At 43.3% G+C, this 25,165-nt stretch overlaps 2 protein-coding genes across 5 annotated transcripts in view; one reads left to right on the top strand and one right to left on the bottom strand.

Moving 5' to 3' along the window:
- Positions 1-3,017: 3,017 nt before the first annotated feature.
- Positions 3,018-9,205, bottom strand: c9h1orf53 (chromosome 9 C1orf53 homolog). 2 transcript variants are annotated; one of them, XM_053431450.1, is made up of 4 exons: positions 9,099-9,205; positions 8,695-8,993; positions 6,184-6,285; positions 3,018-4,879 (listed from the first exon to the last, which is right to left on the bottom strand). In XM_053431450.1, exons 2-4 carry the CDS (start codon positions 8,968-8,970, stop codon positions 4,808-4,810), a joined length of 450 nt encoding a protein of 149 aa, XP_053287425.1. In that variant the 5' UTR covers positions 8,971-8,993; positions 9,099-9,205; the 3' UTR covers positions 3,018-4,807. The 2 variants fall into 2 exon arrangements, with proteins under 2 accessions (XP_053287425.1, XP_053287427.1); XM_053431452.1 differs by lacking the exon at positions 9,099-9,205 and having other exon boundaries at positions 8,695-9,085.
- A 4,089-nt stretch (positions 9,206-13,294) lies between these two features.
- dennd1b (DENN/MADD domain containing 1B) overlaps positions 13,295-25,165 on the top strand; it is a 103,427-nt gene continuing 91,556 nt past the window's right edge. For all 3 annotated transcript variants that reach the window (XM_053430362.1, XM_053430361.1, XM_053430363.1), the window contains exons 1-2: positions 13,295-13,391; positions 14,017-14,081. In XM_053430362.1, the coding sequence (XP_053286337.1) occupies positions 13,375-13,391; positions 14,017-14,081 (82 nt within the window). In that variant the 5' untranslated portion in view covers positions 13,295-13,374. The remainder of the gene's footprint in view (positions 13,392-14,016; positions 14,082-25,165) is intronic.

Raw genomic sequence — 25,165 nt, 5'->3', positions numbered from 1 at the left:
CAAACCACATTCACACTGGCCACATGGAGGACAACCCACTGACGTATGGACTGGTTTCCAATTGACAAGTGAATACTGAGTGAGTGAGCGCTGGGACTGGGAGCAAAGGGTGGCAATTAATTACACCTCTGTACTGCTTGCATAAATGATCATGTGCCATATTGCTAACAGTCATTTTGCTTTGCTCCTTCCGCCTGGGCTGACATCACAATGTATCTCATCAATAATGCAGCGGCACTGAGATCCATTTCACTGTGTACTATGACGCGTACTGTGCACACAGCGCTCTCCAAGCATGATACCCAGCTCTGCAGCGGGCTTGGTTCAACAGTGAAGCCGCAGATGCAGCACCAACCAGGATGCCTGCCTCCCTCCCTGCCTCCCTGCCTCCCTGCCTCCCTGCCTCCCTCCCTGCCTCCCTGCCTCCCTCCCTGGCTCCCTCCCTGGCTCCATGGCTCCTCTCTGCTGTAGGGCACGGCGGTTAGATTACCACACATCCAGGGTTCATCTGGAGTTATCATTTCTGGGTCACCTCAAGTGACACTCGAGTCTCACAGAGGGAACCCTCAGTGGGTCCCGAAGCAGCGCCAGAGAGAGGAGCGGAGGAGAGGTGGAGGCGACGTGGGCAAGGAGTCCGAGGGAGGTGAAGGAGGAGGAGGAGGAGGAGGAGGTGGGAAGGCGATCCCAGGATCCACTGTGGCTCAGGGAACCACAGGCTAAACACTGACAGAATGAAGGAGAGGAGTGGGAAGGGAGAGGGGGTTTGAGGAAGAGGAGGAACAGAGGGAGGAGTGCAGCTCTGGATATCCCAGTCACATGAGTCTGGGTGGGTGGGTGGTGTGGTGAGAGGATGGTGATATGGAAATATTTACAAACACACCATGGACATGGAGTCACAGTCATTGGCAGTGTGGAAATATTAAAATATTAGGATAGAATATAGCCACACTAATGTTTTTATTATTTCTGATGCCTGCAACTCAAATGTTTAACAGGGGTTAAGAATAATAATGATAGAAGAGGCTATAAATAGATCTCGTCGGTCGCCATGTATCCTGTTTTTCATTTCCATCCTTATTTTCTCTCTCCCTCACTTTTTCCCCTCTCCCTCCTCCAAACTCCCCGCTCCCTCCACACTTTCTCTTTTCCGTCTCATCCAACCAACGCTCCCCCCTCCCTCCCTTTACCCCTCTCTACGCCGCTCCCCCCGACCCCCAACAGCCCTACCTCTCTACATCCCCCCCCCTCCTTCGATCCCCTCCCTGCTCTGCTCTGCTGGAGCTCAAATCACAACCCCGGTCCCTGGCAGATGGAGGATAGGAGAGAGAAGCTCTTAACTAGCCAGCCTGAGCCTCTGCTCTCTGCACACCAACTGCTGCCTGCCTCCCCTCCCTGCCTCCAGAACAGCTCCGACTGCACACCGCCACCTCGACACACACACACACACACACACACACACATACATACACACGCTCTCATCTCCTCTGGGGACAGAGTATCCTCCTGAGGAATGGTGCACGTATTAGTCCATATCTGGCCACACTAGAAAGGACATGGAAACATAATAGATGGATGTTCTTTATCGCTGTATAACCTTATGGGGTAAAAGCAGCTTTTTGGGAGGAGGCCCAGCGGTTTATGTGATGCTTGTTGTTATCCTGTCAAACGGGCCCCTGCTTCCGACTGCAAGACGGAGTCAGAGGGGAACATCATGATAAATAGGTTGGGCTTTAGATGGTTACAAAAAACAAAACAATGGCACCACTTGTCTTCTAAATGTGGACAAGAAATCACAGATAGGATTACATCAGCGAGGGACCTGGACGGAAGTAAACAGGCCAAAGTTCTCTGCAGGCACTTCGAGGTTCCCCGTGACTGCCCCCGACGCTTCTTTCATCTGGGCTCATCTGGCAGCCTGGACTTGGCCTGGCATGAGCCTGACCACCAGTTGCGGTCAGAGGGAGAAGCCGCTCCTCGGTGCTATTTGCAGCCCCGTCTGTCCAAAGGCATCTGACACGCTGACTGTCACTCAGTGGCCATGTGAGTGTGTTTTTGTTTTTTTATCACTAATTCAACCACAGGGATCTGGTTGTCCATATGACCACTGTGGGGGCTGCTGCCCCGAGGCGAGCTGACATTGTCTGTGTAGAGCGACCAGACGTTGATGTTGGTGCTGCTCAAATTCTGCTTGAATATCAACACGCACGTGCACGCAGCCGCACGTGCACACACACACACACAATCACACAAAGCAGTGCCCGGCCAATTGCTGCGACTGATGTTCCTTTCAGCCATCATACGGCTGACACTCAAGTTGTTTTTTTTCCTTCCCTCCACCAACACTGTGTCAGTTCCTGGCTGGTCTGGCCAACAGTGATGGAGACACTGTAACTGACTGTGGTTGGGGCCATTGGCCGTGGGGCTTCTGTGCCTGTTTGAGATGGAGGGGGGGGAGGGTGAGGGGTCTGCTCGGCCTGTTAACTGGTTGTGACTAGAGCCTGTCTGGTCACAGTTCCAAACTGGACAGCTCTCTCTTTCTCTGCGGCTAGGGCCACCGTCCTGTGGAAAGGCACACGGCCTATAGCTGCCACTCTGCTCCAGCGCAGCATATGCTCCAGCTGAAGGTCAGAGATGTTCAGGCCAAAACGCCTGAAATAAACACCTCACGTCTGGTTGGCGGTTGTAACTTGGGAGGCACATCTGCGCTGTGGGAATACCGCTGGCTGTGGGTTAGTGCGTGTGTGTGTATATTTGTTTACATTGAGAAGTAAAACCTTATTTTTTTCTTTATTTCATATAATTCTACTGGTACTTAATAAAACAGACAAAATCAACAAATGAATGAATTGATGAACTAGGTAGAATAAATTTGTTTTGAATAATGTGACAAACTTGTCAACTGAAAACTAAATTAGCAATAATTAGGTGTTGTAAATAAATTAAATAGGGGTTCAAGTTAAATGATTTCTTGCCAATTATGAATCGCCCATTTAAAGAAACACAACTCAAGAAAATGCTTGATTTAAAAAAACACAAAATGTTTTATTTATCATGTTTAATCATTCAGGTCATAGATGTTCAAGTAAATTTCACCATAAATCTGTCGAAGTCATCGCTGTGCTGTTTGTGTCTAAGTCACCGACTGCTCGGCTACAACATGATGGGAGAAAAAAACCATTTCAAATTGTGCCATCACTGGATTGGGGAGACGTGGAGGGATGAGGCAGACATGAAAGTTGGCCTATTTCATGGTCAGGCTGCAGGACCGCCGAGGCCCTGAATGGCAATGCATCTACTTTAATGTGACAGACAAGTCCCTAGGCAAAACCCGCAGAGCCGCGGCAGGCAAGCAGGCCCAGGTACTTGATGAGTGTGACACCTTCACCATCCCGCTGTAGGAATGTTGCTGCCGCACGCTCCGCTGCCTCGGTTTAGAATAACACCAAATAAATTCGCCTCTCATCCCGCCTGACGACGCGTCCCCAAGAACCTGTCCTCCCCAGCACTGTTGGGATCATGAATCTCCTTGTAGCCGCTCACAGGGCTTTGCTCCGATCACTAAGCACTTGCCTTTGGGACCCACCTGCCGAGGAAAATTGTGGCCGCGCCAGTAGGCGGCTGCGACAGAATTCCGCGGCAGACACATCCTCTCATCCCGACGCGGTTTGCCCAATCAGGTGGAGACGGGTGAGTGTGTGTGGCAGGTTAGGAGCCAGCGCCTGAAGGCATCGCGCTGCCTACCCACATGCATTCACAAATCAAGTGGCACATCTCAACTCAACATCTCTTGTTAGCTCCGAAGGTAGCTCCGAATGAGCGCTTGACCCCACCTTGTACCATTACTGTGGGCTACAGTGTGCGGTGCTTAGTGCAACCTTTATACTATATTGGCCTATTAGGAGCCACAGGGTAGTCTGATGGAGATAGCCTTCCTATGCATGTGTGCGTCTAAGCATGCTCCTGAACATGAGCTGATCTAGCGCAGTGCTGGGATAACAGGGCCCAGGAGTTCATTAGGCTGCAGCTCAGGAGAGCAGCCGCAGGGAGCTGCGCTGTAGCCAAGTGTTGCCAGGAGGCTGAGCTGCGAGTCCGGTGGGGAGGGCTGCTGTTGATGTCCATGGCATGTTTGTTAACAGCCTGATTCCATCAAGTGGTGTAAAAGCAGCGCAGCCAAGTGTGAGGGCTGACCCTTGGCCCCTGCCTAGTTTTAATAACACAGTATTTCAGTCAGAGGTAGACAGTTCAGTCGAGCACTTGTGGAGTGAGAATGATGCAAATATTCATGTGGTTTTACATTTGGGAGAAAAAATAACGAGAGATGCAAACGAGCTCAAGACTCTGTCCGACTATCTACAGATACTTTTGCTTATGTGCCCTTTATCTTGAGGGCGAAGATCTAAAATGCTCTTTCAGTTTTCATCTCCATACTCCCACAACCCTGGTAAATGTATCAGACGAGAGAGAACACCACATATTATTCAAGAGTCTTAAGTAGATACGGACATCCGAGTAGCACCGTTAAAAAGAAAAACAAAACAGAGACGTGATAAAAGGCTATTTTACATGAGGCTCTGTGGAAAGAATCCTTCCTCCTCCATCCTTGTCTTGTGAGAATGAAAATAATCCTAAGAATCGTTGTGATTCATAGGAGGTAAGTATTGCACAGACACTACCCATATTTCATCATTTAGTACACTGATAAAAAAATGACTCAAGTAGTCAAAATAACGACAGGCAGAAGAGAAGCAACATGCGCTCCATTCTAAACAGGCTCTTACATTCTACCTTTGGCACCAGTGTGTTAGGCCTATACATAAAATAAAGAATTAAACTGTTTCTTCATTGCAGGGTCCTTCACGTTGACCTGGTCATACGGACACTAGAGGAGAATCAAAAAAGATAATGGTGTTAAATGGTTACGTGTGGAACAGATCGTCAGTGAACAAGAGAGTAACATGTGCAAAGAACATATAAGAGAAGAGCAAAGTGAGAAACAAGAGGGGAACAGGATGAGGAGGAACCGAATCAGGACTGAACCACTGGGAGACTGGGGGAGATGTGATGGTGCAAGGCAGGACAGAAAATGAGACGAGGCTGGATGGGACAAGATGTGGACTCGACAGACCAGAACATGTCAGATATGAAAACAAGAGTGAGATCATGAAAACCATCCTGCACCCCCCATGTGTTTAAACAAGAGGTGTGAAAACTGAAAACAAATCCAGGTAACTTGTGAAAGGTCAGAAGCCTCTGACAAAGTCCAAACACCAACAGAATCAACTGGGATCTGTGCCTTTCAATCCCACCAGTAGTGAAGTGTATAGGTTCTAGACCTGCCTGTTTGGAATGGGCTGTTTGCTCGGCCTGTGGTGATGCTGGTTGCAGCTTTCTTTCTGAAACTGTAAAAGTGACCTGCTGTAATCGAATTGCCGTGGTAGGTAAAGACTCAGTCCACAGAACCCTGAGTCTGCACCACACCTGCTGCACAATGAGCTGCTCACCTGTTTATTCAGCCACCACTAGTCACCTCTTTACATGAAACACATGTGGAGACATGAGGCAACAGAGAGACATTGCTTTGGTTATTAAAGAGATGTTGATAATTTATGTTGAAGTCATCTCCTGCCTCTGTTGCGCTGTTTGGACTTTATTGCTGATTTTTCCAATACAGGAAGGTGATGACACACGCTCACATTCAAGAATCAACACTAAGATCTGGAGCTAAACAATACATTCACTTGTTATCAACTTCCACTGATCAACATGTGTCATATAGATGCACAGAGTGGAAGCTTTAAATGAGCTTTAGTTAAACGATTTTGTATTTAATTTTTTAAGTATTTGTGTTGTTTTTTTAAACAAAAACCTAACAGTGAAAATGTCAAAGTTAAATAAATAATGTCATCATCCTCATCAGCACCATAGACAGCTGAACTAAGGCTGCCCTGAACTGCTGTACACATACAAATTGTTTTAACACGATGGAATCAGGAGTTTAACACTGACTATAAATTATAGTATGGAAACAGACCCCGGGACAGAAAAGGACCGGACAGGATGGAACGGGGGTTGAGCAGAACACAAAAGAACACAACTACACAACTGATGAACACAATAGAGCGCAGAGACAAACAGGGCTGAGGAGGAAGATGCATTTGGTAAAACAGAAAACAAAGAGCTCACATGTCTGCAGGCGCTGCCACAGCATTTTCCTCTCTGAAGGTGGGCATACTCTGTGAACACCTTGTACCCACTGGAAGGGTCGACATACAGCTGCTTCTTCGCCTGAATATAATGAAGATATTATTATATGATTAGTGTGACACAAAAACACATATGGGAATGTGTGACCCCTGCATACTTAACCCTATACATTACATATACACAAAGGCATGCTCAAGCACATGGAGACAGATTGCTTTGGGTCGACTCGAACACAATGGATGACCTCTATGCATAGAAACAGATGTAAGACAGTCGAATTCTTATGATGTTACTAATTAGTTAGTGCTGTCCTTTTGTGAGCATTTCACAGTGCACGGGAAGACGGTCGTTTTCATTCAGCGCAGATTTGCAGGAAACTGAACGAAACGTATTCCAGACACAATGGGCTCTTTTATTTGTTGTGTTTGGACCGATCGTTTGTCTCGCACAGACACACAAACACCTTCTGCGAGTGGAAAACACTGAACTCCTCTGCCATCCCTTAGGAAGTTAGAAAATGTCAGCTCTCAGTCTGTTTCAAACTGAGAGCCCACTAGTTGGTGAGCTTTGACAGGCTACAAAGGGAAAAGGGCCCCGGGCACTTTGGTGACACAGCCTGTCATTTCACATGGCATTGCAGGGCCACATAGTGAAGCTGGCACGGCCACGGCCCCCTCTGTATTGTGCTTTTCCCACCCCGGCTCTACCACTCTCCTCAGGTCGTAGCCAACTTGCTTCAGCTTCACCCACAGTCAGAAGCACAGTATTTACAGCGAATAAGCCCAAAGGCGTAAAGACGACACCCGTACACTGCGGCCATCAGAGCTCACTGGCCCTGATAAAGAGCCAGGAGGATTTAGTGAATATGATGGATCTGATGAAGACAATGATCATTGCTTTTATGACATGTGCTGGGTGGAAAACATGTGAGATGCTATGCTTCTAAAGAAAACAGTAACAAAGCTGCTGGGACTGGAATCGTCTTGAAATATCTCCAGGCTACTGTTTGAAAGGGTTTTTACATCACATGCGGTGAATCCAGCCACGATCTCTTTGTTAAATGGTTCAGAAAATAATAAATATTACAGCTGGGGAGAGAAGACGAGTGAAATCTGATACCAAAACAAAGAAGTCTATTCTGCAGCACTATACCCACTAGTTGTAATTGAAATGACAACATCTCATTCTGCCGGGGACCCATGGGGGATCTCTGCCCTGGAGACAGATGGGCTCTAGAGAAGCACCACAGCGAGCATATCATTACGGCTGGTACAGCATCAGATTATATAAACAATGTTGGTATTGGTCCAAAACCATTTGCATCTCATAATTTTAGGCTTCTTGTGCAACTGACAGCAGGTCTCAGGCTATTACATGTAAAATATGGTGTTTTTAAAAAGCACTTAAAGGAGACATGTCTTACACAATTATCCTGCTTTGTACGAGGATCCTCAAAATAAATTATTGGTCAATATTTTTAGGAAAATAGAGATTATTGGTTTTAGCTACAAAATCATTTACCCTTAGAACACATTTTGAAGATTGAGATTCAGCCTGTGTAGTGAGTTGTGTTTGTTTCATTGCAGCTCAGCAGTTTCGCTATAATATTATTCACCAATGACTAAATTCATCAGTATCATTTTTACCTCAAACAGGGAGAATATGTTTTCACCACTATTTCATCTGTCAGCAAAATTACTCAAAAAGCGTCTGAACAGATTTCCATGAAACTTGGATGGAACTTTGGCAAAGACAGAACCTGGTGCATTTTGGGGGAGATCTGGACGAATGGACAGATCCAGAAATGTTATTATCACTTTGTTTAACATAGCAAGGTTTTTTGTTGTTGTATATTTTCCTCATAGAATGTTTATAAAGATGGATGACATGACAGCTCCCAAAAAGTCTCTTCAAATATGAATATTATAGCTCATAACCAATGAGTAAACTATGCACGACACAAAGACGCTCAACATAAACTCGTATAGATTCTAAATTTTCCAGGTTTAGAATCATGACTTGGCAATAAACTGATATAAATAATTTTCACAATAAAACAGTAATCATTAAAAGCAATATGACAAAAGTCCGATACATAGTGAGGAGGTATAAATACATAATACCTTTGATTTGTAAAATGTTTCCTTCACTCAGGGGCAAAATTCAGTCTTTAAACCCAACTGATAGTATATATACTATATGTAATACAAGTATAGAGCATAATAATAATAACACTCTGAGATGAGTAGTTATTCTTTATATGTATGCAGGCACTTTGCTGTTAATACACAAGGCTCACATGGATGTACTTGTATCTGTGTCACATTGGGAATGATAGACTTTAGTTGTATTTCTAGTGTAAAGGAACTATCTGAATACTTTGTGCACTGAAGTTTTATCACACAACAAACAGTAGAAAAGCTCTCATTCATCACAGCTAGTCGAGTAGATGACTGAGCCCCAGATGAAGGTGGAGCTGATGCTTCTCACCTCACACGCCTCTCTATGGACCCTGTGCACGTCCATCTCTTCCTGGGAGAACCTCCCCTGGTTCTGCTCTCCCTCCGCCCTGCTGCTGCCGCTGCCTGTCCCCGGCTCGGACCGCCTCCCGTCGGCATCGACCCGGGTCACGCAGCCGCTTCTCCTCGGTGGCCCCGAGCTTTCCTCGGAGAGGTTCGGTCCAGACATCGTTAAGAGTCGTTTATTGAAGCGGAGGAGGATCAGCCCGCAGACGAAGGCTTTACCCGGGTGGTTCTGGGGGAACATGCTCCTGGAGCTGGAGGTCGTCACTGGGGAGAAACACGTAGAAACTCCTCACACAGGGTCACGTGTAGCAGGGGAACACAAACCAGCTCTTTATTCAATAACGTGTTATGTGTGTGTAGCATGTTTACCTCCATGTTTACCTCCAAGCCTCCAGTGTCTACTTCCTCGTCACATGGGTGACATGTAACCGTCTCATCCACAGGTCCACACAGCGCCCCTGCTGGCCACAAGCAGCAGCTCCTGAACCACTGCTGAAGTGAAGATGTCTACACTTTACTGCATAAAAAACTTAAAGGTTCAGTGTGTAGAATTTAGTGGTGAAGTTTCATGTTGCAGCTGAATACCCCTCACCACCCCCCCCCCCCCCCCCACCTTCCAAACATGAAAGAGAACCAGTGGAAACCTTCAGTTATCATGAAAACTCAAAGGGTGTTTAATTTGTCCAGTTTAGACGACATGGCGGCCTCCGTAGAGAGGACCTGCTCCAGATGTAAATATAAAGTATTTAAATCTAAAAGACTCATTCTAGGGGAAAAGAAAACCACAATTTGTGCAATGTAGATAACACATTCGTGAAAACATCACTAGGATTATTTTATATTTAATTTCTGCCAATAGTTTCCTCACCTGAATCTTACACCACAGCTTTAAGAAAACAGATTTATTGTAGATAGATTTCTGAGCAACTTCCTTGTAACACACACACACACACACACACACAAACATTTGTTTTATTTTTCTATGTTATGTGCATTTGGCTCGACCACTTCTTTAACTGACAACACAGCCCCAATTCACACATACGTCTCCCTCTGGTATTGTATATACAAAAAATGAAAAAAAGAGACGATACACACACAAAAAAGATTGTTTACATTGAACTTACACTAAAGATTGCATATCTATGAATTCACCAAAGTCTGTGGAGATTTCTCAATATTCTAAAAGCTCCTCTCTGGAGATTGATGATAAACGCGTCGTTTTTATTCTTTTTAACTGATTTAAAGTTCAGCAGAACTCAATGGACCTGTTTCTTGGAAGTGACTATCAGTCAGTCACATCTCGCTCACTGAAGTTACATAGAGCAAGAGTATCTATCTATCATCTATCTAAGAAAACGTACTGCGTAATCTGTAGGTTAAGATTAGTTTAATTGAAACTACTATCTACCAAAAGAGAGTGTTGTGTAGAATAATATAACATTTTAGTGGACCACATTAAAGGTGCAAGGTGGTGAAGCAGCTAAACCTCCACTGTCCCTTCTTTACAACCTATGTCTCCTTGACTGCCATTGAGTGCAAAAAAAGACTTCTTATAATATAAGTAATGTGGGGACTTGGAGTAAGCACTGCAAGGTTGATGAGTGGACATTAATGAGTCCCACCAAGGTTAGCCACCGCTGTAAGCCACCTCCGATGATGCGTCTACTCCAGAATTCTGGGTAATGAAACCTGACAAGTGTCTTTTGACTGACATTGTGAGGTCAATTTACCATCAGACAAATTACACATCACTCGTACAAAAAATATGCAGACCTACTATTGGAGGCATAGAGGACATCGAAATGTGGTAGATGTACATAATGCTTTCAGTTTAGTTTAGTTCAAAATTGCACAATATATATTATATGAATATATAGAAAAGACACTGCGGCAAAGGAAGAAGCCTAGATGGATTATTCCTGAGTCATACATGAGTCCTCCCCTTATTTCAACAGAAAGAAAGACAATTACAAAAAATAAATCTAATTAATAGTACATTTTCAAGCTTTCTGCATCTGATGTATTTTCAATCCAGCTGCTCTTACTGATAAATATTGAAAAAACTGAGGTTTTATTAACGATATTGCCATAGACTCTAGAATACAATGCAATCATTTGTAATAACTCTGCTGCATTAGGTTTAGGGTTTTCTTTTCTGGGCCTGATAAAACTTAATTTTCCTTTTTTTATTGTTAGTTTCTCATCAGTGAATATAATCTTGGACTGTCTGGAAATATGAATCCTCACTGGTTTGCAGTACCCAATGCTTTATGAATGTGAATGCTTTGCATGTGTCATATTGTCTTTTTTATGTTAACGCTGCAGCGCCACCATTATCATTTCATAGGGATGCCTGAAACAGTATGCCCCAGTCTGCTGCCACTTAATTACCTTCCAGTCAGCCTGGAGAAATCTGGCTCTGATCCAGTCAGACTCTCTGGAGAGGGGAGAGCACTACATCTGAGCTATTGGTTTCAATTTACCATGGGACAAATATTGCTTAAACATGAGACTCAATTCAAACGTTAAAAGGAAAAAGTCTGCACGCAAACAGAATTCACATGGCGCGGAATAGCGGCAGTGATTGTGGAGAAGGTAAAAATAAACACTTACAAAGAAACAAATATGTCCCTTAAGATTGAAATCAGAGCCTCTAGTTATTAATTGATAATGTCATTAGGTGTCACTGTGGGGAATTAGTCCACTGACGAATTAGCAGCTGACTCTCTCAGCTCAGAGGATGTTTTGTTTGCGATATTACACTGAAATCAGATTTAACTAAATGATTTGAATCACAACATGTGTGCGTGTGAAACAAGGAGCTGAAACCTGAACTGTTGAGCTTTGAAATAACATTAAGAATAAATAAAAGCATAAAAAATAAATGTACTTTGTGTTTGAAGGGGCGTGCTGAAGCAGTTTCCAGTCGCCATACACAGTGGGATAACTTTATACATCCTACACACATCATCACACACACAGTCTCTCATAATTTATAAGTGTAACTGAGTTATGCTTTGCAACATCAGCACTGATTTCACGCTTGGACAGCAGTAGTCTAACATGGTTAGTGTAAGTGGCATATGCTCATGACACACTGTAATTACGTGGAGGAAAGTGAGGTAATCGTGCCAGCGCCTACCAGACTTCCCCAGTGCACCGCAGTGGGATTTGTTGGCGACGCAGCAGTTTCTGTGTTGAGGGTTAAAGACCTTCAATGGGGGTAATGACGGAGGAGGGGCAAGCACTGCTGTTTCACTTCTCACATTCAGATCAAGCTAAACAAGCTCCAGACATAAAATTTGCTGCTAAAAAATTCTAGGCCAATAGGTTAAAAAAGGTGACCTTGAATTTGATTGCTTTTCCCCTGGTGCAACTTGAGGCGACATAATAAGTATGTCAAACTCCAACCAACAACTAATAGTCAAATGGCCATTTTCACAAAGTAATCCTTTACATGTGACACATGAGGTAAACTGTATCCATGCAGATTAGCCTATTAGAGGCTCAAAGAAGTTTGCTTTTGGCCCCTGTTGACCTCCAAGAATCCATACTGCTCTTTGTGAACTGTGTACGAACAGTGTCATGTCTGTTTGTCAAGTCCAGCACACACAACAAACATACGGCTATGCCACGCTGATTATCATCTTGTGACCCTTCACCTGTGGAGGGGTGTTGTGTTCCTTTGAGTTTGTATTGAGCTCATTTGTTGTGTTCAATCAAGTTGCTTTATTTTCCAAGTAATGAATAGAAGGAGATGTCCTGGGAAGGATGTATAATTCTATCATAGGAAAACTGTACGGCTACAGCCAATAATTATCTAGATCATCAATTCGTCTGACAATAATGTTCTTTAATAATCAATTGATTGGTATGTGTATGGAATGAAATTGGTGGAAAAGACCCCATTTTTTAAATGTTGAGTTTACTGTCTTAGAAAAGAGGGAATTGAACTATTCGCATTTGAGAAGTGATCAGATAATAATCAACATTAATCATCATTTTCAGTGAACTATCCCTTTAAACTGAAATGTTAAGATAATTAATTATATATCTGATGTCTGAAGTTCACTGGCAACAATAATGACAATTGGTTCTTTGTTTAAAACATTTTTTCAAGCAAATATACCCAAAACAAAATCCCCTCTCAAAAGCGAATGGTTCAATTCCCTATTGCTCTGTAACCGAAGTAAGAAATGAGTAAATTCGCCTCGTCGTTGTTTCACCTGTAATGAAAACAAGGTTCAGTTTGTGAACTCACAGTTTAGTCATGGGTCACATGATCTCAGGTCAGCTCGTGCGCATCCAACCTGTTACCCCTCGTGCAGGGGGAGACGCCGATGTGACGCGCTGACGTCAGCAGGTCTGTGACAGCACTTCCTGGAGTCGTGTTTGTTGTGGGAAATAATTACCACCGTGGAGTCGGACCTGGGAGAGGACAGGACGAACTGCAACCTCCAGCCCGACCTCCGAGCATGTGTCCGTGGCGTCAGCTGAGACGGGCGGGGAAGTGACGGCCCGGACCGAGGAGGGGCACGCGGGGGACAGCCACGGACCTGACAGCCGCTGCAGAGCCGAGCCGAGCCGAGCCGAGCGGAGCCGCCGACAGCCTCGGAGCTGTCGCGATGTGGTAGCCCAAACCATGGACAGCAGAATAAAGTAAGAGTTTGCTCTCGTCTCTCGTTCACAACTGTCGAGCTAATGGCTAAGAGTGTAGCTCTGGCTAACCGGCGGCAGCTGAACGTGAGCCGCGGAGGAATGTTGTAATTCCACCGCCATCCCCGGCATCATGTCCGGCTGTGGACTTAACCGCCGAGGCCAGCTGGCTCCTCGGCAGTCGGGTCAACCAGTCTGTTGCCCTGCTCTTGCTAGCCTACCGCATATTAGCCGCTCCACTAGCCGAGCAGACAGCCTCTAAACCGGGGGTTACCTGTGGACACGACGCGCTCCTCACCATCACCTCCACCAGCCGGGTCCTGCTCGCCGTGACCCCGGTGTTCCCCCCCCCCGGTCCTCCGCGCACACATGAACACGTATCATTCATACACGCAGAGCAAAGCGGTGTCAGCTGCAGCTAACCTGCTGGCGTGGAGCTGCGACTCATGTTCACTGAAGTAGGCCACCTCGGCACAGGTCCACCTCAGGAGCGCAGAAATGCTGTGAATGTGCAGGAATCGAACAGTGACACTGTTGTTACACATGCGTGTGATGCTGTCAGCGTAATAACAGCTGCTTGTGATATCCCCAAGAATCAACAGTGTGTGTTTTTTTGTTGTGTTTTCAGGGAGAGTCCAGAGAGAACATTTGATCTGGTTCTGCAGGTGTCCTGTCCAGCAGCTGAGCATGAAGGTATGTGATGTTACTGCTACAACTGTCTGGGATCAGTTTGGGTCATACAAGTTTAAAAACATGTTTCTCATCTAAAATGAATAGAGATACAGTTGAAACAAGTTGTCACTTAATTATTTTATCAAGAGCATTTTGAACTGCTTTAGTAATTGATTGATTATTGATACAAGTTTTCCTTAGTGTAAAACTGTGCAAAAGGTTATTGTATTAACTTCATAGCTTGCCACTAAGGTAATTGCTAAAAAAAAGAGTTCATGCATTGGTCAGACGTGAGGATGTGTTTGACACATATTCATAAAAGGTCTCTGCACACGATCAGTCCGCAAGAGTCTGTTTCACCACTCAATCTGCATTTAGTTTCCTATTAACCCAGAAGCCAAAGCAAAGACAAAGAAAAGGAAATTGGTGATATTGTTGTATATTAATGTAGATACAAATTATGTCTGTTTTTTTGAAGATCACACTTTGATATGTGGGAAGTTTTCCACCAAATCTGACGTTTGAAGATGAGATGACATTGATTGATCAGGAAGGAATCTGTAGATTCTTTGATATTGAAACATATATTAATAGTGAAATTATTAGACTCTGGGCATTAATCAAACATTCTTGGTTTCCTGAGTTTTGAAAGTGGGGATTTTCTCAGTGTCATAGCTCTTATATCGTATTTTTTTACATACAAGCAAAACAGATCCAAGATCTTATAAAGAAAATCAGTAATTATTTGATGAAAAAAAACTGATAAATACAGAATTTTAAATTACTGTGTCTGTGGCATTAGCTTCTGTTTTCATGAAGGTTTTTATGTGTGCTTGCCAGTTGAATTTTTTTTGTTCACTATTTGTTTTTGCCAAATATTACTGTGTGTTGTGTAATTCCGGTAATTGTAAGGTTGCACCGCCAAAGTGTCGTGTAACGTCACCAGCTGTGTTTACCAAAACGTTCTTGCACAGTATTTTAGGACAGACAGTGAGCATCACACAACAGTGCAGGACTGAGTCGAGCCCTGCACAATGAGAGCAATCATTATGTCTGCTGTGCTATTGTGTGTGTGCCCCAGAGAAGAACCTATTCTGTTATTAAGCCCCGACACTAAGTTCACCATTGTAGCCTTTTCTCTTGCAATTGTGACCCCACAGAGATTGTTTGAGAGAGATCACGCTTTGGTCAGCAAGCTGCATTAACAGTTCTGCTGCTTTCGGTGGTCAAACATTCCAGCTGCCGTGGTCGGGACAGAAAGCGGTCGGGCTAGCCTGGGAAATGACTGCAGGTGATGAAGAACAACATCATATTCTGCCTTTATGTGTATGGGAAATAAAGCGACCAATATTTCACATCAGTATCCAGTGTCACCCATAAGTCAAATATCATGTAAAAACATTTTCACTGCATATTACACCAGCTGTCTTATTTTGCCCACTGAGTTGTGACGTTAAGGAGGTGCTATGTGGATGGTTCACTCGTGCAGCTGCTGAGCTGACCAGAGTAGGCTGAACGTTGTCCTTGGATGTAGTTCTGATATTGGATTTTAAACCAAACTCATAAACCACCGGCCTGTGCTGTAATAACTGACTTCCCCCACGTATGATCCAGGGTCAGACTCATATCCGGACTTCTGCTCCCTGGAGCACAGCTACGGAGCAACGTTTGCACACCCCTCCAGTCAAATGGAACATGAGCATTCTGCGCAGTCATTTGCCTGAAGCACACTCGCTGCTCTGTGCTGAGCCCTGATTGGACAGAAGAACATCCCCGTTGAGGAAGTCATGTTGTAGATGTATATCTGCCAGCAGGGGCTTACGGTTGTGGTGGCTTGTTTTTTAAAGGAGCAGTTTCAGATGGCCATATGAGGAATGAATCACTTCTCTCTGAATCTAATCAATTTCCCTTTCTTTGTCTTGGCTTGCGCTTAAGTTTATAGGAACTGAAATGCTTCTTGAATGTTAAAACTGTGCTGAATGGACTCTTAGGGCCTAACTGGATTGATTGCTTAAAAATATTATTTATGTACATGTGTCAAGCTCTTAAATATGGCTTTTCCCTTAGCTCTTGTTTGCATTTGCCTTAGTGTCATGCTAGGTACTTTTATTATGCGATGAAAGGGTTAATGCTGTGAGTCATAACACACCGGCTTTGGCCAAGATATGAAACCTTCTCAGTCACTCGCCACAAACTGGAGCTGCTTCTTCTGCGGCCAAACATTAGGTGCTTTGCCAAAAGGCAGCACTTCACATTCACACATTATCTTCCCACTGCCTCACACAGGCAAACAAATAACAGTGCAGCCGTGACAGACTATTACATCGTCATAGCAACGTTGTATAAAAAGCATTTGGAGAAGTGGAAGGTTTCGGCTTGCTCATATATTTGATATCACCTCACAGTTAAGGGAATTCACGTTTCAATTTAGAGTGAATCTGAATGGATTTCCGTTTATGTGAAATCCTTCCACCGGCAATTTGGTTAACTGTGCTTTGTGCGTTAACATGACTGAAAGGGTGTATACTCTTTGTGTGCCTGGAAAGCGTGTGTGTGTGTGTGTGTGTGTGTGTGTGTGTTTGTGTGTGTGTTCAGGGTTTTGCTGATGCCGCACCAATGTTTTGCCACTCTCACCACATCCTGGTTGTGCAGGTCTGAAACTAGATCCACATGCCGCAGCATGAAACGATCTAGCTTAGAGTGTAATGGGCAGATCAATTTGTTAGTAGCTGCAATGATCAAAATGCAGAGGTAAAAAATACCTGCACTGAAGTCAGACAAAAATGGCTTCGCCTCTTTATAGATGGTCAGTAAGGCTTTCCCACAACTTCCTGTGTTAACTGGGTTTCACACCTCCTGTAGTCTGCAAAATATGTGCAGATAACACCCACATATCTGCAGACAGGGTTCCTATAAGCTTTTATTTAATAAGTTGTCTCACAGTGACCTTTTTGTACCACTGGTCTCCGAATAGATTCCTCACTCATTATATCCGTGACATTTTGGAACAGAAACTGGCTGAGTTTGAAGTCAACAAGGTTATAATTCTTGCAAGCCAGAATTTTCATAATGAAGTTGTTAATACTTTAAAATTAATGAGTAAATGTTAATTGTAAAAGTTTGGATAGAAAGTACATTAACCGACAAATATACAAAATCACCCGACAGTAATTGTGCATGCGCAGGAAATAGGTTCCATGTGTGGAGTAATTTTAGTAGCTTGACTTGTGCTTACTTCCCTTATAACAGGGATTACTGGGCCTTGTGCACCATTAGGAACTGTTATCTGACCCAGTGGTGCAGGCGTGGTGTAACGGCAGCACACAGCCCATCCCTGACCATGTAGATATATACACACGTTTTAAAAGAACAACAAATTAGCTGTTGTAAGATAAGGGGAATTTATTTTTTATATACTGCGGCTTGATTTCGTGCGAGTGAGATTGAAGTGACAGCACTACCCTTTTTTTTAACTGATCACAGCGATATCATTCTGGGGTTTTTTAGATCTGTTTATGAATAATTATTGGTCACTTTTTTTTTGTGCACAATTGATTAAAGAAATTTAGTTTACGAAGGACAAACTGTTAAAGTAGGCAGCATGGAGCTTCATGGGTTGGTTTAACTTTCGCTGTCTGTTCCTGGCAAGCATCCACAGCAACAACATACCATTCAAGCCGAAGATAACAAACACACAAGTCCTTAACAAATGTAATTATAATACAGAAGGTTTAATTTGAGTATGGATTTTTTCCCGGTTGTTGGAGTTGCGGTCTCCACACTTGTCAGTAATTGAGATGTTAAGAGAGCATCAACATTCCATAACTGGAGTGTTGCTGGAGGGGGGGGGGGGAAACAAGAAAATTAAGCTCACAACTACAATGGTGGCGTTGTCAATATCTGGACTTGGCCCCACACTTCTAACCATGGATGTGTGGGTAGATGACAGACACTGGCCCTTTTTCCTCATGCAGGTCCACGGAGACCTGGCCTCCCTGTTCAGCGCGTGCTCAGTTCCGCTTAGCTCTGTTGGCTCAGTGCTCCGTGGATGCTCAGGCTGTGAGCGAGCGTTGCCTGAGAGCGTGACTGGCATGCTAGCTACTAGCGGCCCTGGCTACATAAAGCCATATTGATGTGTTTCCAAGATGCTGCCACAACTAGCAGATGACACTAATGCTGCCAAGGCAGTAGGTGGGGACAGATGCTACCTGTCCTCACCCGCTCTCTCCAGCCAGATTGTTCCCAGTAACAAAGCAATAAACTTAATAGATCAGCATATCAATTTTACCGCAACATTCATGCTGCAATTAGGGGAATGATTTATTGTTTTAGAAAAAAACTCAATGAGGGCAGCTTGGTTAGAAATGAGGCTTCACAGAAGTGAGATCCTGGGATTGAAACCAAGCCCTGGTTCCTCTCTTTGCGCTTTGCTCCTGTTTCTCACGCTGACTTTTCTCTTTTCGTCAGTCCTCCTCCCACAGTTCAGATATGCAGGTCAGATGAATTTGGAGCTCTACCTTGTCCTTGGGTGGACGTGAATGTTTTTCTGTGCACTGAGATAGACTGACATTCCGTCCAGGTTGTTTTCCTGCCATTTACCCCTGACCTGAGACCCCCATACCAACACAGGATTCAACAGTTATTAGGATTTTATTTTATTGATATAGACCAAAAATCACAAATTTGTCCTAAAAGGGGTTTGCATATATCACACACTTTGAATATTTCTTTTGAGCTGTAACCTAAAATATATGAAAAAAATAAAATCTGCACTTCATGGGTTGAACACGGCTCATAATGCCACCCAGAAAATTAAAACCTACTTTGACCTTGCAAGGCCGATGCTGAGTTGATGCCCTCTAATCAAATACTGGTGGGTTCATTATCAGACTTGGAAAATGGTCCTTATTTACAATTTGTGTCTTTTATTCCAGTAGTGTAGCATTACCTGTGGCACCTTCCCCATGGTCCTCCACCACACTAATGCCCACTTCAGGGGATTCATGAGGGGAAAAGTCCTCAACTTCTAAAGAGACCAATGTGGCCGAGGTGTCTTGCAATTCGGAAATGTTACGTCATTGACACTGTCACTCTTACATCCAGCCCCCCCCCTCAGTTTCCTGCCCAGTTTTTAGCATTTTTCAATATTATCAGTTTGTAAACTAAGGATCAGAGCTGCGGGTGGAGTTACGCCTAAAAGGATTGTTGTCATTTTGTTTGTGGCTGTCAGTTATGCACCATTGTTCATATGTCTTTTTTTTCCCATCTGACACAAGTGACAGGTTTATTGTCTACTTTGGTATTTCACGAGTTTGTCACTAAATGCTGCCTGAGGTTCAACCGTTAAAGCATAAGAGCACTTTCATAAGTTCTGCGACTCCCTTCAGATATTCATCAAGAAAAAAAACAGAAAGCAGAAGTAAAGAGTAGACATGTTTTATGCTTTGATTCACTTGGCCTTATAGCTTCACTTTGTCCAATTATGCAAAAGTTACTTTAGTTCTGTATCCTAGGAACATTTTCGCTGAGACCCGGAGGTTTCGCGGTGTCACCTGCTGTTCGCTAGTTATTATCAATCTGCCTCTCTCTCTGCCGTCGCCCTCTCAAGTAGCACTGTGATGTTCCATTTTTCTCCCCGTTGGCTTTCACCTCTTCCCATATCCACCCTCCGTACCCTGAAGAGCAAAACTCCTCTGTAGAACTTTTAGAAAAGGTTGAACGTTGACATTCTGCAAAATGTCAGAATTGCTCCTTGACCCGAGCGTTGCCAGTTCTGCATTCTGATTGGATCCCGGCTGTGTGTGGAGTTCACGGCTCACACTCAGATGGGAGGCCATTGGAGTACTAACAGATGCCATGGCAACAAGGAGGGTGTTGATTGGTCATTAGAGAGGCCACACTCTTCCACTCACACTCCTGAGAGGACCCCAGGGTCTCACACTTTGTTTATCTCACAACCCTCCTGCCTTTCTCTTTTGTCTCACTCTTATGACTTCGCTAAATTGGCTCTTTTACCAAGAATCAGATATCATCCAAGACTCTTTTGTCTTTTATTCTGTTGCCTCTGAAAAGAACGGAGGAAGTCTCTTAACTTCCCTACCGTGGTTTGATAATTAACACAGTATGAGTTAACTTTGAGAATTCCCTCTCACTCTGTGTCCTCGGAGTGGCGATAGGATCACGTTTGAGCCACAATCCAAGTTATAGCAGCCTAACCTCTCTTTGTGTTTGCATCCACGGTCTGGGTCAGAGGGGATTTTGAAGAGTTTTCATGACATGATGTACTTAAACTTTGACCTCTGGACGGCACTCCAAAGGTTCACAGCAGTAGCCAGAACTATTACAGGATTATTTGTATCACTGGTGTGGAGATCAGACCATATTAAAGGTAACTGGAACTATACGATAAAATATGCTAAACATCCATAAAATGTTTGACAGCATAAAGTTCTCATCAAAAATAAAATTTGAATGTATAGATGATATCAATCTCTTGGTAAAAAGGCAAAATCTATTTTAAAGAGCCACATAGAATCTTTATTTATTTAGAAACCAAGTGTAGATCAGTGTGAATCTACGGCAGAGCCTTTAATTATGATTTAATCCCCTTTTCTTTTCTCAAGAGTATCACACAGTAGGATACAACCCAATGCTTGTTCGTATATTTTTTTATTTTTGGCAAGTCAGTGTCATTGCTTCTCTGTGGTCTCCAGCCTGGTTCTTTTGTTCAGGTCTGGAGTTATTTGTAACTCCCTACCCGCAGTCACTCACCCATTCAGTGGCTGTGTAGTGGCCTGCTGCTTACTGGGTCCAGTTCCAGCTCTTTTCTTATTTAAAAGCGGTGGAAGAAAGTGCTGCCCTTTACATTTCATCCTAACCGGTTTGGGTTCAGACTATATGGAGAAGCTTTATATATATTTACACTGTTACCGATATGTCTGTGAAAGGTTCATATTGGCTGCTCATTATCTGACAACTTATAAATTGGTCTGGCTCTAAAGTGAATTATATCCTCCACGTTCAATGCAGGAGAATTACACATTACCTGCAATATTATTTCACTTCTGGTTTTTCTTGGTGTATGGAGATAAAAATAATTCTGTCCAGGAACAGCTGCCTGTTTCACACATGCATGCATTACTCAGGTAGCAAATCTCCCGTCTCGACCCGTTCCTCCTTTTGCATATCCACTTTTTCTTTGTGATCACACCTTGTTTGCACAGTCTCAATCAAGGTGCCATACTTCTCACTTCCCCTCCTGACTGTCACTCGTTATGACAGGGACACACGGGCTGTGCAGAGGGAACAGAGGGAACAGGTCACTGGGAAATTTTTAGGTGGTGCCATGTGACCTCACGACACATGTTCTCACACATGCATACGCACTCACACACTGCGAGTGGACTTTTCTGTTACCTCTTCCGAGTACAGGGTATTATTGGCCAATTCTCGAGGAACTGGGGCAAAACGAGGTGGACTTGGACAGGGAGGAAAGGAGGGAGATGGAGGGGGGGGTGAAGGGGGTGGTGGATATGCTGATGGCAGTAGTCTATAAATTGAGAGGTGAGATACTGTGGGGGTTGCAGGCTGCAGTTTTCCCATTCACGGAGATAGTGGAGCGCTGAAACTCCAGGGGAATACAGTGTTTTGTGTGTCTGTGATAGCAGTTATATGTTTCAGTGTATCGTGTGTGTGTATGTGTTAGTATGTGTGCATGGAAGCATGGATGTGTGTGGCTGGGCATGAGAAGGGGAGACAGAAGAGCTGCAGGAGGCTCATCTGAATTCACTAATGCTTCAGACGGGGAGAACATGGAAAGACTTCCAGGCACTGACTCTCACAGCTATTTTTAGACTGACCCCTTCCACGGTGAAAAAGTGAGGAAAAGGAGGGACCTGATCAATAATTTAAAATAAGATGATTTTGATGAATGCAGAAGAGGATTGTCACCTCACCTTCACCTCACAACATTGTGTTTTGTGGCTTGTTTGTGTGTTTGTGTGCATGTGCTATTTATCTTTCTCATGGCAGATGAATGTATTCCCATGTGGCCGCTCTAAGTTATGCTCTAGAGAGCTGTTGGAATTCAATGTGTTAAAAATAAATAAAGCAAAGGCTAAGTTAGTGTCCAGCTTCCATCTCTTTCCTGTAGAATTGATGGCCAGGAGTTTACAGTATAAGTTCAGCACAGCAGATGGCATAAGCATGTACAACCAAATGCATGCAACCAATTATTCGAACAACAATGATTGGCTAGTTCTACTGCATGTAATACCTATGTGGCCTAGTTTAGCCCACAAATGAACAGGATTAGTGCAGCTCCTGCTTTAATGGAGCTTTAGTGATGTTAATCTTTTCTAGTCTGACAAATTGGATTTCATAAAAAAAAAAGATGTGCTCAAAAATATGGTTGACTTCCATGACTGTCAAGTGGAGCAGATTTTATGATGACAGGATTTTAACAGGATTTGGGGATGACTCACTCATCATGACTACAGCAAACAGTCAATTCCTCACACCATGCGCAGAGGGATTGCAGCAATGGCGTATTTTTCAGTGATCCCAGGAAGCAAGTTTCAGACCGGTTCCCTCGTTGGCTTTTGGAATGTTACAGAACATTCCCTCTGTGATAAACTAGAGATTATGACGATTGATGATTATGATTATTGTTTGGTAAGATAATCTTCAAAGATAAACATCCCTGTGATCTTTTTTTAAACGTAATCGCCAGATACAAAAAGCTAATATAAGTCTATAAATAAATTACACAAAACACTTCAGCACCACCACCGATATGCTTCTAATTTGTAAATTCATTTAGATCATTAACCTCCTCTGCAAGCTCCTTTTTCTCTTAGAAAGTTATACCTCTCTAACACCAAATTAGCAGTTATACACCTACAAAAAGGGATGGAGTTCTTTCCCATTTACCAATGCTGTATTGCCAGTGATGTATCTTGATGATGAGAGTGTGATACGAATAAGGGCTGCTGGCTGTTCTTGCACCAACCCACCAAAAGGTGCAGCGTCAGCGTCTCATGACAAAATGAAGAAGATGAAGAAATTAGTGTGGTCGTCTAATGCAGAGTCATCTTGGTGAATGCCGATTATATCCATTCCCATTGCAGACAAAAGTCACATGTAGTGGGTTTTTTGACCAGTGGAAAAGAGGCTTTAGTAGTAGTTTGGGAGTGCAACACAACCAAGGTGTGACTACATTGGTTTTCATGTTTGGCATGATGACATTTAATGTTCCCTACAACTTGTTTGCAACCCCCTGTTTTTAGACACGCAAATGTTTGATTTATGTAGTAGAGTAAAATGTGAAAATGTTTTAGGCTTCTGCACAGACTTGATTTTAGAAGTAAAACCAAAAACCCATTCATGAATCCCTTCAACGTCAGGATGAGGGAACCAGAAGTGCAAAAAGTATAACTTATTTAGGGGTTTTGGAGACATTCCTGCAGCCCTGTATATTATAAATTTATAAAGCTTTTCATATAAACCAAACCATATTAAACAAGACACAACTTTCTCTGATATTTGACTTGCAGGAAAGTGTAAAGATTTCAACAACATTGCATATATTTGTATTTTCTACTGTATTTTTTTAGCAAATAACATTCCAAATGAAATCTCAAGTATTTATTTGAAAGGTATTCTGAAGGATCCCCTGCCATTCTGTGAATCGCATTTGCAGACACACAGAGGAAGCAGAGAAAGACGGAGCTTGTTACAGAGGATGATGTCTCTTATTTTCTGGGGTCACGGGCTGCTGCCACATAGACTGATGTGAAACTGTCCCAAAGATGACTGATTCGAAAGACAGAAATTTATTTTCTCCGGCAATTAAGGAAATCAACCTACTTATTGATATGATGTGAGTACCGGTATCTTGACATCTAGACTGCTGTCCTTTAGACCTTAATTCTGTGGCCAAGGCCGAAACCCATGTCAAGCAGAACCAGTAGTGCAAGGCCACTGTCTGTGCTGTCATTTCAGCTTCTCTCCTCACGGTTTACATGTCAACAGCTATGCCCCGAGGCTACGTCTCTCCACTCAAGGCCGCTGCTATGTTGCCTAACACCACACAATTACTGTGAAGATGATGGCGTTTACATGCGTGTTACTCCTACCGGCCCTTAATTTGGGTTCTGGCCTATTTTTCAAGACTGAAAATATAGGTCGATCTTGATGCCTTTTGTGAGTGTCGGAGATCATTTATCATCTCAAATCACTTTGTTTTGGTAGATAGACGCACAGACACAACACATTTATGCTTTCCTCTCTTCATCTACCTTTCAAATCCTCCTGCCTGCTTCTATTGTTGGGTGGATTTTCTACGAGTGGAATACCCGCTAATTACCTCACTGAATGGGAATTAGTTAAAATGAGACCAGCAGTTGTATGGATCTAAATTTAATTGACATTGATGTAAAAATGTAGGACAAGCCCATGTTATTTAGCTGGGCTGCAGGACCTGCTCCCAACCAGGGCTGAACTGGTCTGACTTTGAAAGGATATCTTTTTTAAATTGGTATACAATTGCTAAAAGATTATTGTAGCATCATTGTAGATGGTGGAGTCAATATTTAATTGGGTATTTTAGGAGGTATTCTTTTCAAATAAACAGTGACAATTATTATATTTTCAAGTTATCTCAACCTGACCATGTTTTCAGTGTTTTATCCTTTTGTCCTGTTACTAAAACCTCAAATCAGTCCTAAATATGCAGGATTAGTTTTTCATCAAAATCTGTGTATTATTCCCAGAGAAATCTCCCAATGCTAAAGAAGGTGATAAAAGAAATTCCTGGATCCGCCCCTGTATCCAGATCCGCCCAAAAGTTGAATGGATTCTTTGTTGGCTCACGCTCCATCCTACATTCAATCAAACTGGGGCAAAAACATGACGTCCTTGGCAGAAGCAATCAAGGGCGAAACAATTCAAACAAATCCACGGTTTGAATCAGTGACTTGCGCCATGGTTCGGTTCATACCTCATATTTCTTTTGTTCTTTTTTTATTGATTAATTAATTAATTTGAAATAATAATTCAGAATTTAGGGTTTTGTAATGGATTGGTTTATCAGTCATCTCTATGGA

The sequence above is a fragment of the Pleuronectes platessa genome, chromosome 9 (assembly GCF_947347685.1).
Source record: "Pleuronectes platessa chromosome 9, fPlePla1.1, whole genome shotgun sequence".
Lineage (NCBI taxonomy): Eukaryota > Metazoa > Chordata > Actinopteri > Pleuronectiformes > Pleuronectidae > Pleuronectes > Pleuronectes platessa.
The sequence above is the reverse complement of the archived record's forward strand: the minus strand, read 5'-3'. Positions and strand labels throughout refer to the sequence as shown.